The sequence below is a fragment of the Grammomys surdaster genome, unplaced genomic scaffold (assembly GCF_004785775.1).
Source record: "Grammomys surdaster isolate TR1022 unplaced genomic scaffold, NIH_TR_1.0 167, whole genome shotgun sequence".
Taxonomy (NCBI): Eukaryota; Metazoa; Chordata; class Mammalia; order Rodentia; family Muridae; genus Grammomys; species Grammomys surdaster.
This window is the reverse complement of record NW_021604615.1, coordinates 6,359,993-6,371,071: the sequence shown is the minus strand read 5'-3', so window position 1 is coordinate 6,371,071 and position 11,079 is coordinate 6,359,993. Positions and strand designations below refer to the sequence as shown.

Here is an 11,079-nt window from a genome sequence, read left to right as displayed (position 1 = left end):
ACAAACCCTACAAGAGATCTGGCTGTACCATATATGACTCTCAAGAGCTCCCTAGCTTGAGATTTGGCCATAGCCCTATATGACCTCCAAGATCATTCTCAGCTTGAGGGGACAGTGAAAAGTTTCTCCATTGCCCTGAGGGAAATAACACAGCTCTCCTCACCCCCTCCTGGGGTGCTGCGATTGCTCACCAGGAGAAAAGTTGTGACTATAAGCCTGTGCAGTTTCCACATGGGGAGGGCTGTCCACTTAAGATAGCAGTTTATGTGAGCCTTGTGATGGAGAAGGGCTGTCTTATGTTCACTCAATTAACTGGAGTGAACTCAGAATTCAACACTGAACTTCATGAAGCCAGAATGTGCTGACGTGGTCACTGAGAGAAGGACATCCAAGTGTCCTGACTTTGTGGGTGTGTCCTCTCTAGAAGCTGTGACCTCCCTGAGGAGGTGGCAACAGGAAAAGTACGGTAGAGCAGCTACACTTGACAATGCAAATGAACAGGCACAGACGACACGGGCACACACACCACGCATGTGCACACGGCTGACTCTCACAATGCTCCCATTGTGATGACGGGACAGACAGGAGATGAAAAGAATATTTTTAACAAAGTGCTGGCGCTGCGCAGCTGTACCCATTCGTAATGATCCATTAATGTCTCACTCGAAGAGAAACTGTACTGTTTGTTTGGTTTACCAAGGTCAGCACACTGAGAAGCAATTGTCATCACCATCACAGACCTCCTTACATATTTCCCATTGTTCTGAGCCATGCAGATGAGCACATTGGGATGCAGATTGTCCATCATTAAAGCCTTTGAGAACAGCTTTGTCATTGGTTTAGCTGCAACTTTAGTTCTTACAGACAGAGTTCTGTGCCTCAGAAAGGAAAGGTACGGTGGCCCTGCTTGCCATCTTTGGGGGTCTCAGGACCTGGGAGCTGGAAGAAGAGGCCAACCTTGAGCTCAAACTCAAGCGATGTACCATATCGAGAGACACCACAGTCCCTTCTAGAGAGGTCATGTCAGAAGGAGGGAGTAGTGGTGGATGCTATAGAGAAGAAATCGATCCTCAGAATTCCCATGGCGTCCAGAGTCCAGATATAGCTAAACCCCATATGCTCAGCACACATCACAGATAAGAGCCCTGGGCCCTGGAGACAACAGCCATCCAGAACCCTTGAGCCCACTCATCAGAGACCCCACTTCTTACCTGCAGACAGATCACCCTGGAGGCTCAAGGGTGCTCAAGGGTGCTGGAGGAATGAGGTGGCCAGTCTCTGGTCTGCCCCATAGAACCTCGGGTAGCACAGTGAATGTGCAGGGCCACCCAGGGCTCTCAGAGAAAAACATATATGAGGTGTCTTCACACAGAACAAGCAAGTATTTGGGTGGTGACATGGGAAGCCTTAGTCAGGGGCTGGGTAAGCGCGTCTCCTCACTGGTGCTGAGCCGGGCCTGGGGCTGCTCAGGTGGGATCTGAGGCCGGAGCTTCCCAGTCCCATTCAGATGATGTCACCAGCAATGCAGGAGGCAAGTCGCTGCTTCCTACAAAACAGAGCACGTGACCCTCTTCCTTCTCTGTCCCCGTGATAGAGCTTGGTCTTCCCTGAGCACGGACACTGTCTTACCACGCTCGAGGGTGACTCCAGTGACCAGGAGGGCAGGCTCTACTCAGGGTGCCAGCGGAAATCCTGGTTTCCACAAACACAGCTGCTCCATGGGTAACGCCTTTCCCATGGTCCACATGAGAAGCCCAGGTCCCAGGGGCTTCCCTCAGCACCCATGGGAAGGAGCAGCACCCCACGCTGGGTCCTCTCTCTAGAGTAGACTGGAGCCGGCTCTCCAACTGTCCGTCACAGAGAGGTGGGTGAAAATCAATTAATACTGCAAAACTATAGGATTTCTTTAATTTTTTGTTTCCTTTTCCTGTCAGGTTCAAGTGGTAAGCAATGGCCAAATTTTGAAACTCTGGATGATGACATAGCTACAGTGTTTGGTAAGGACTCTTCAGGTGGAATATCTGATCCATGCTGAGGGCGGGACGGGCACTCCCCCAGCCTTTTCCAGACAGTCGGGTATGTGCTGACTACACTCCTTAAGTCATAGAATAACCATCAGAACAAAATCACAGTTGGAGCTTTGCCTCTTAATGTGGTGTTCAGAGACCACTGTCACCCAGAGACTTGTCTCAAACACCCTGCATGAAGCTCTGCTCAAGCCTTCCACATCAGAATCCACATTTAGCCGGACACAGTGATGTAGTACAACTGAGAGGCCTGAGGCCGAGGAACAGCTCCTCAGGCTCAGGAGCAGGTAGGACAGTCCCTAGGGGTGAGGACCTGGCCCCTCCCCAGGGTTTCGGCCTTTGTGGCCTCACCTTAGCGTTTCCTACAAAACTCTGGTAAGGGCTCGGAACACAACAGGATTAGGACCATTGTCTGACCCACACTGTCCCTCCATTTTACGGAGGGTACACTGAGGGTCAGAGATATGAAGATATCTTCATATTCATATCTGAATGAGGAAAAAGCCAGAATGAGAGCAGGAATTGGTTGGCTACAAAGTCCAAGACACATGTAAGAGACTTCCTGGGAAAGGAATGAAAGAAGAAAGTCTGGCTGGATACGGTGGCACGTGCATGGCTTTAATTCTGTCGCTTGGTGGCAGGGGCAGGGATCTCTGAGATCAAGGCAAGCCTGGTCTATACAGTTAGTTCCAGGCTATCCAGAGTTAAACTACGCAGACATTATACAGGGTCTCAAAAGAAAAGCTGAGCATGTTTAAAAAATGAGAAAAGATGTTCTGTCAGTACTTGAGGGCAGAGTCAGGACAGAATGATAAGGGACAGGGAAGTGGATAATGATCAGGGCTGGGGCTAGGTTTTGGAATTGTGACTTCAAAGGGTGTGGTAGATTTTCTTCACTGTGGCAAAATGCCAGGGGTAACCACTTAGAAAAATCAAAGGTTTATCTGGGATCAGTTTTGGAGTTTCCAGTCCTTGTTTGGTTGGCTATGTTGCTTTGAGCAACTGGTCACATGTCATGGTGGGAGTGTGTATAAAACATTTACGTCACGGCCAAGAAGCAAGAGAGAAAGTAAGGGGCCCAGAATCACACCATCTCCCTTGTAGATACCCACAATGGTCTAAAGACCGCTCACTAGGCCCCATCTCTTATAGAGGTTCCATCACCTCCCAATAACACCACTTAGGAATCAGACCTTCTAAGATATGAGCAGCAAGGGACCATCAACATCTGGATTACAAGGGAGTGCAGAGGCTACTCCAATGATCTTAATCTTCCTGAACTTAGGGAGGCAGCAGTATGGACAGCATCCACAGATTAATTACCCAGAGTAAGGCCACTGTCCACAAGCTGAGTTTTCAGTTCACGGTATTGACAGGCTACCTGAAATTCTTCACAGAACATCAACTCTGTATCATTGGCTCTATACCATGTTCTTGTGTGTGTGGGTTTTTTTTTTTTTTTTCCAAGATGAAATCCTAGTCCGGGAGATTCTAGAGCCAGGGAAAGCACCGTATTTTGAAAGCCCATCAACAACTTCACAACAAAAAACGACGACGGGAAAAAGCAAGTATACCCTTTCGCCTCTCAACTGCCAAGTCTCTTTAGGCCTGTAGTGTTGAATACAGGACCTTATTTCATGAGCACACAGCAGATCCAGCCATATCTGGGCAGGAGCAAGTGAACACACAAGAGAAGGCAAGGTCCTAGGCCACTGTTCCAGCCTTCCTGAGATGGAGGGAGTCACCTCCAAGGCAGAAGAGGCTTGCTTCCCTCTGGGGTGATCTCTGAGTTACATTTATACATGTTCTTAGGCCCAGGATAAGAATAGGGTTCCGTCACTGCAGGAGCACAGAATGAGCTAGATCATTAACACATACCATCTGCTTGTGCTCACCTAGGGCTTCTCAGGGAAGCCCTTCTGTAGTACCATGTGGCCACGGTCCAGCATGTAATGTGCCTAAAGCCAAGGAGAGTGGGGCAGAGGCAAAGCACATACTTTGCAAAGCACAGCTCTACACTGAGAGACTGTGCAAGCAGATGGGGCAGCACAGGGCATGGAGGCTGGGACAGACGGTGGCAAGGAGAGGATCTTGGGGAAATGCACTCAGAGGCAGGAGAGTTCAATACTTCCTGGGAGGTTTCTGTGCAGACGTGACTAGGTCATAAGGTTTGTTCACCCTGTAGCTACCTAGTTCCAAACCACCAGGCTCAAGGTAGTTGGGTGACACCCGACTAATTAAAGATTTAACTTTCCAGTACACAATTTCAACTAGAACTTAAACCCTGTGACATTGTCCTTTCAGCCTAGTGTAGGGCTTGGGCTAAAAATGTTTACAAACATGTAATGGGAAAACACTTCCCTGTTTCTTTCAATGTTTTTCCTCAAAGAAGTCCACAGGAAAGAATCCACTGCTTTTAAGAGATATCAGAAGCAATCACCTTCTGGGACCATGCATACCCTCTCCTTTGATGGTAAATATAACCCCACAATCCCTTTCCTGGATGCAGAACCCCTCTCTTAGTTAGGGTTTTCATTGCTGTAAAGATATACCATGACCAAGGCAACACTTATAAAGGACAACATTTAATTGGGGCTGGCTTACAGGTTCAGAGGTTCAGTCCATTATCATCATGGGGGGAAGCAGGGCAGTGTGCAGGTAGACATGGTGCTGGAGAAGGAGCTAAGAGTTCTACATCTTGATCTGAAGACAGCAGGAGACCGTCTTCCACACTGGGCAGAGCCTGAGCATAGGAGAACTCAAAGCCCACCTACACAATGACACACTTCTTCCAACAAGGTCACACCTCCTAATAGTGCCAGTCCCTCTGGACCAAGCATTCAAATACGTGAGTCTATGGGGGCCATTCCTATTCAGACCACAGAACCTAACTGGGGAGCCTCAGCCAGCCAGGTGCAGATGGATGGGTTTACTTGAAGCAGGGCAGATTCTCCTGCTTGAGCCTGTGGCTGCTTCGTCTGGTTAGGTAGGTTTCCTACTATGTCTCAAGCCTTAGGATGTCACAGGTGTCCTGCATTGGAGCTCAGCATCCACAGTTCCCAAGACCTGTCGTAGGCCTGCCTCTGCATAATCCAGACCAGGGTAGCCCAGAAGAAATCTCTTCTTGTGGGTGGGCAGTTACCAGGAGGGAACACAAGCTGAGTCCTCTCCCAGACTTCCAACTGAGTCTGAGTAGAGTAGAATAGTACAGTACAGTACAGTACAGTACAGTACAGAACAGACTAGACTAGGAAGAGCATTGCAGATGGAGTGCCCCTTGGGGCAGGCGGGAATGGAGGAAAGCCTCCTTCCATCATGAGTCTCCTACCATCGACATGGACGAGAGACACAGCTCATTGCTCCAAAGAGTAGATATAACAAAGTGTACAAGCCCAGTGTCTGCAGAGTGACCCCATGTGGAACCAGACCGTGGCTTCAGGTATAAGACAGGGAACAATATATTAATATGGTAGTGCTGCGTGACCCTGGGAACCTGCATTTCAGTCCTGCAGGGCTTCTCCAGCTGCTAAAGCTGGAGGCCAGTCAAAATGACAAAGCCATGGCATAAAAAATGTACTCGGTTCTATTTAAAATGACTATCCCGACACCTCTGAGGTTGTCCCACTCGTCAGTTTGATGACGTTGGATGATGGTGATTCTAGAGCAATAGGTGAGAATCCTTCTGGTAGCTGCCTAGAGTCAGAGAGAGTGCATGTAAATCCATCTGAAGGGACTGTCCTATATACAGTGACAGGCAAAAGCAGACTAGGAGACAGAGAATAGCCTCATGGGTGAGGCGATCTGAGGCTATAACCGAGAAGTGAGAGGTGATTCTGAGGTACCACCCAGGCCCTACAGCTGGCTACACCTCATGGGGGACGACGTGCTTGCCCACTGGAGGTTAGCAAACATCCCAAGCCAGTCCAGTATGTTGCTTGCATTGCTGCCCAGGCCTAAAGACTGATCTATGGGCCACCACATGAATTCCCTCTGTCCCCAAGTTGTTCCTGAGCTGCTGGGACCTGACAGAGACTTATTCTGGCCCCTGGGCACACAGCACACATTAGTACAGCTGAATTCCTCACTGAAATTGTGTAATTCCTAACCACCAAGCAAAGACCAGCCTCTGTGGGGACTGAGTAAAAATGCGTGAGTTGTAACTTTGTGACAGAGAGACCGAGGGCCGGCCTGGTTAAGAGACTTGGAGACCACTGGAGACTAGTGTGCGACCCTGGTGATATGACAATAGGGTCTCTAGAAAAAGAAGGTGGCAAGAGTGGGAAGCAGGGCTCCTGGGCTGCAAGGTGTAGAGCCCTAAGCAGAACCTGAACTAACTAGCCAGCATTCAAGAAAAGAAGGTCCAGCTTCCAGCAGCAGCAATACTGGCAAAGCCCTGAATAGCCCTGCCAGGCTCCCTGCTGGGGAGTCTGCCAAATGATGCTGTCAGTGTTGAAGGCTAGGCGGGTCTGGGAGATGGAAGGCAGGCAGAGACCTCCATCTGTTGTTCCCACACTCTGTCTCAGATGGATTCAGATAGACAACGAATAAACTGGGAGGAAGTTTAATTCGCAAACATATCACATACAGGACTGGAGAAATGGCTCAACCATTGAGAGCATTTGCTGCTCTTGCAGAGGCCTCAAGTTCTATTCCCAACACCCGTGTCAAGCAATTCACAACTGGAGTAATGCCTTCTTCGGGCCGGCACGGGCACCTGCATTCATATCACACACACACACACACACACACACACACACACACACCCCTTCAGGAGTGATGGCTAGCTTCAGACAACAGCAGCACCTTATATGCTTTGTACTAATCCAGGGATGCGACACAGGGTTACATAGGTTGCTTTCTTTGACCTGGAGATCTGACAAGAACTGCTTTGCTGTGCCATCTTGTCAGGGGTTTTGCTCCTCTTCCTGGTCAGTCCCTATTTCGGGTCCCTGGGGCACAGAGAGATGGGTTGTGGCCAGGCAGTTTCTCTCCATGATCATGTCACGGACTACCCACAAAGTCCAAGTCTAGGCCCCAGTGAACCAATGAGAGTCAGTGTATCAAGGCAAAAACGTAGCAGGCCATCTTCAGCTTCAGCACACAGGTCCTCTGCTGGAGCCCTTCCTGGGGAAAGGAGAGTTCCAGGAAAAGACACTTAACCACGTGAGTGAGCAAAGCTGTAAGTACGACCGACCGCACCTGCGGGCTGCCTGAGCTCTCTCAGTCTCTGGAACAGGCAAGCCAGGCCGGCCTGCTAGCTTGGACCTTGGCTTGGATGGTCATAGCCCCTCGGTGTCTGGGAGATGTATCAACCTGCATCCCCTGCCCAGAGCTACCTTGGATCCAACACATGTGTGCTCCGCTAAGCAGAAGCACCCGCACCTTTCCCACACATGAACACAGGGGAGGGGGGCAAAGATGCTATACTTGTAGGTCTCCAGCACACAGCAGAGGCACCCCCCACTAGTGTTTTCTCATTTTTGCAAGTGACGCTGTGCCCTCTGCCCAGAGCTGAGGACAGGGAGAGCAGAGGACAGAAGGTAAGATGTGGAACTCTGACGTCAGCCTCTGCTGTACCACACCGTTCCTAGTGTCAGCTTAATCTTCACATGGACTTTTCTGGATGTGCATCATGCAGCCAGGAGTGTTGTGTGGCAACAACATGCTGTGGTGAGTGTGTGCTAGCCTGCCGGAGAAGGCATGCTCCCCGGGGCAGCTTCAGCAATGTCCAGCAGTGATGTTGATGTTATATGCTCAGGGCTGCAGGTAGGGCAAGTGGGGATCCAGCCCCGTGACTGGCTGCCGCAGAGGTTATGGGTGGCAGAGAAGACACATACCTATGGCTTTTTGGCTTTGTGACAGAAGGCCTAAAGAAAAATTGAGAGGAGGTAGGTGGCCTGTGGAGTAACCTGCTCCTCCCCCTGCCCCCCGCCTGACAGTGTCTCCAAGGCTCAGGACACAGCAGTGCCTCTCTCTGGGAAGGGGGATGAGAAGCTCTTGGTGTGCTCATGTCAGAGATGGGACTGGAAGCTGTGGAGAGAGCAGGAGGGAGGCTGCAGGAAACACACTGCGGCCTCCACCACAGGCTAAGATGGCCCACGGAAACAAAGATGCTTGTTTGCCAAGTGCTGAAGTGGATTGCTGTATGGTCAGGTGCATGTAGACGTTGCCTAGGAAACAAGGATCAGGAAAGAACCTGGAAATCAGAAAATTAAAAAAAAATCAGAAAAAAGGGAGACAGGTTAAAAAAAGGAGATCAAGGTGCTTAAAATAGCATCCATTGTGACGTTATTTTAAGCTAACAAAAAACTTCACAAGTATCACAAAGAGCTCATAAGTTTATTTCCCAGCTCTTCCAAGGTCAGTCAATGGTGGTAATAATTGTGGGGACATTCACATTCATGAAAGCCCTTAAATGACCCACGAAAACATTAGCAACAGCAGAAACAAAGGAACGATGACAAAATCCCAGCTCTCAGTTCATAAGAGACAGTTTATTCTGGAGGCAAATATGAGTAACCATAGCCCGGGAACATAGATTCAGGTTATTCCAAATTTCTCAGTTTATAGGGCATAAGAGAGTTTATTCTGGAGTCAAATATGAGTGTCCAAACCCTGGGGAACATAGATAGATTCATGTTATTCCAAATTCCAGGTTCAGACATGGCCACAGTTTCACTATGTTTTTATAGTAATGGAATAAAGTAAGTTATAAATCAAGATACTGCCGGACAGTGGTCGCACACGCCTTTAATCCCAGCACTTGGGAGGCAGAGGCAGGCGGATTTCTGAGTTCAAGGCCAGCCTGGTCTATAGAGTGAGTTCCAGGACAGCCAGGGCTACACAGAGAAACCCTGTCTCGAAAAACCAAAAAAAAAAAAAAAAAAAAAAGATAAATCAAGATACTGTAAAAACCACATTGATGGAAACAAGGCAGGCAGCTACAGCCAGGGAGGAAATCTCTGCCATGGCCCTCAGATACGAGCTGATGACATCCTTAGCTTTCGGATTGGTGGGAGCTAAGGGACTGTGTGTACATTCCAAGGAAGTCAGGTCAGACACAGTGGAAGGCAGCTAAAGGCTGCCTACTTCGACTGTAACTGGACATGCGACATTCTCACCTCTGTACGATCACTGCAGGCTTAACAATCGGCCTTGCAGAGGGTTCAATGCAAGTCACAGGTTCCTCCTGAGAGCCTGAGTTCACATCCACACACAGCTTATGCAAACATGTCCATCTCTCTACTGTGCTTCTGGCTCTGGAGCCCATCAAGATTCTAACCATCCATTGCCTCAGTGTCTTTAGCATGGCTGCTTCCTCGTACACTGTGTCTCTGATGACCTCAGAGAACACTGGCCTGTCCCTCTGTGGCATGGCCTTCGCTTTGGGTTTATGAGAATTTTCTTGCCTCCAGGAATTTGAAACATTCCATCTGGCCCTCCAACACCATTGGTTTTATGATGAATGAAAGTTTGACACAGCTCTATCACTATTTAAATTTCTTGTTTCTTCGTGTATTTGTTCTGAATAAGCTCACTGCTCTCCTGGTGACCACAGGGCAGCAGGCTACAAACATGAACACGAAACATATGCTCACTCTGTATGCTCACCCTGAGACCCATGTGGGCCTGGTTTTAAAAAGCTTGCAGTTAAACTATTTGTGGTGTCTGTTCATTGTCCTTAACTTTTCCACAGACAAGCAGAAAGAAACACTTTTTCAGCTAAGAAGCCTTGAAGCTCTGGAGAAAATGATTGACAAGATTCGAAGAGCTATTGGTAAGCAAAAGCTATGGCATCCTCTCATGGGCTCAGGTCCTGGACCAGGCAAACAGAGAGGGGTAATAAAATTCAGCAGGTAATGGTGCATGCTGCCAAGTCCAATAGCCTGACTTCCAACCCTGGGACTCGCATGCTAAAAGGAGACAAATGAATACCCAAGTTACATACACAGGTTTTTAAAAAGGAGAAAGTAAGCTAGGACCAGCATTGCTGTCTCTCTGCTTCCTGGCTGTTACACTTTGGCGTTCAGCTTAAAACAGACACCACCAGACCAGACGGTTCCAAAAGGAAGGGGGTTTATTCAGGGCAGAGGGCAAAGGTAGGGAGAGAAACAGAAGAAGATGGCAGAGAAAGAGGAGAAGTAGAGGCCGGCCATGACCACGTGGAGAGAGGGGGAAGGGAAGGGGGGAGAGGCGAGGGGACAGAGAGAAACTAGAGAGCAAGAGGGCAAGAGAGCAAGACAGCAAGAGAGAGAGGAGGAGGCAAGCAGCCCCTTTTATAGTGGGCAGGCCTACCTGGCTGTTGCCAGATAACTGTGGAGGTGGAGTTTAGACAGAATGCTAACACTGGCTTTGAACACAGTCCTCCTGCTGCCTCTCGCTCCTGCCTCCACGATTCCCACCCATGACCTGTTTGCACCTGACGTCACCCGAAGGAGGCATTGGTGGATCACACATGCCTCCTGAATCCCAACCACAACAGAGACGAGTCAGTGCCACTGACATGAGATGACAAGGGTCTTACACAGGCTGTGGTGACAGTCAATGGTGTAATAATCATTACTCAAGAAAATCTCTCCCCTCACAGAAACTAAGCTCAAGAAACAACAGAAGCTCCAGAAAAGTAGAACCAGACAACTCCTGGGGAAACTATTCTAGCCCTAAGTACCAGGACTGGCAAGAGGGGCAAGCCACTGCCACACATGGGGACAGAAGAGAGTGGAAGCAGCCACCAACCTGTGTGAAGGAGAACTGTACTCAATGAGCACCAAATAAAATTAGAATATTTAAATATTAAGTTATCAGATAAGGCTGTTTTATTCCTTTATTTTTTATTGTTATTCAAAATGGGGAGAGACAAGTGGAATTGGAGGTCATGGGGCAGGGTGGACCCCTAGTCAGTGATAATTCCTAGTAATGTACTAGGACTTACAGTAATGGAAGATACACAGCCTGAACCATCCGTCTTCTTTTTTTTTTGTTTGTTTTTTCGAGACAGGGTTTCTCTGTGTAGCCCTGGCTGTCCTGGAACTCACTCTGTAGACCAGGCTGG

At 48.9% G+C, this 11,079-nt stretch overlaps 1 protein-coding gene across 1 annotated transcript in view; it reads left to right on the top strand.

The window, feature by feature from the left end:
• Positions 1 to 10,685, top strand: part of LOC114620255 (sperm acrosome-associated protein 7-like) — a 20,086-nt gene extending 9,401 nt beyond the window's left edge. The window contains exons 2-6 of the mRNA XM_028766315.1: positions 1,935 to 1,997; positions 3,496 to 3,591; positions 4,417 to 4,500; positions 9,724 to 9,804; positions 10,615 to 10,685. Of these exons, the coding sequence (XP_028622148.1) occupies positions 1,935 to 1,997; positions 3,496 to 3,591; positions 4,417 to 4,500; positions 9,724 to 9,804; positions 10,615 to 10,685 (395 nt within the window). The remainder of the gene's footprint in view (positions 1 to 1,934; positions 1,998 to 3,495; positions 3,592 to 4,416; positions 4,501 to 9,723; positions 9,805 to 10,614) is intronic.
• Positions 10,686 to 11,079: the final 394 nt, after the last annotated feature.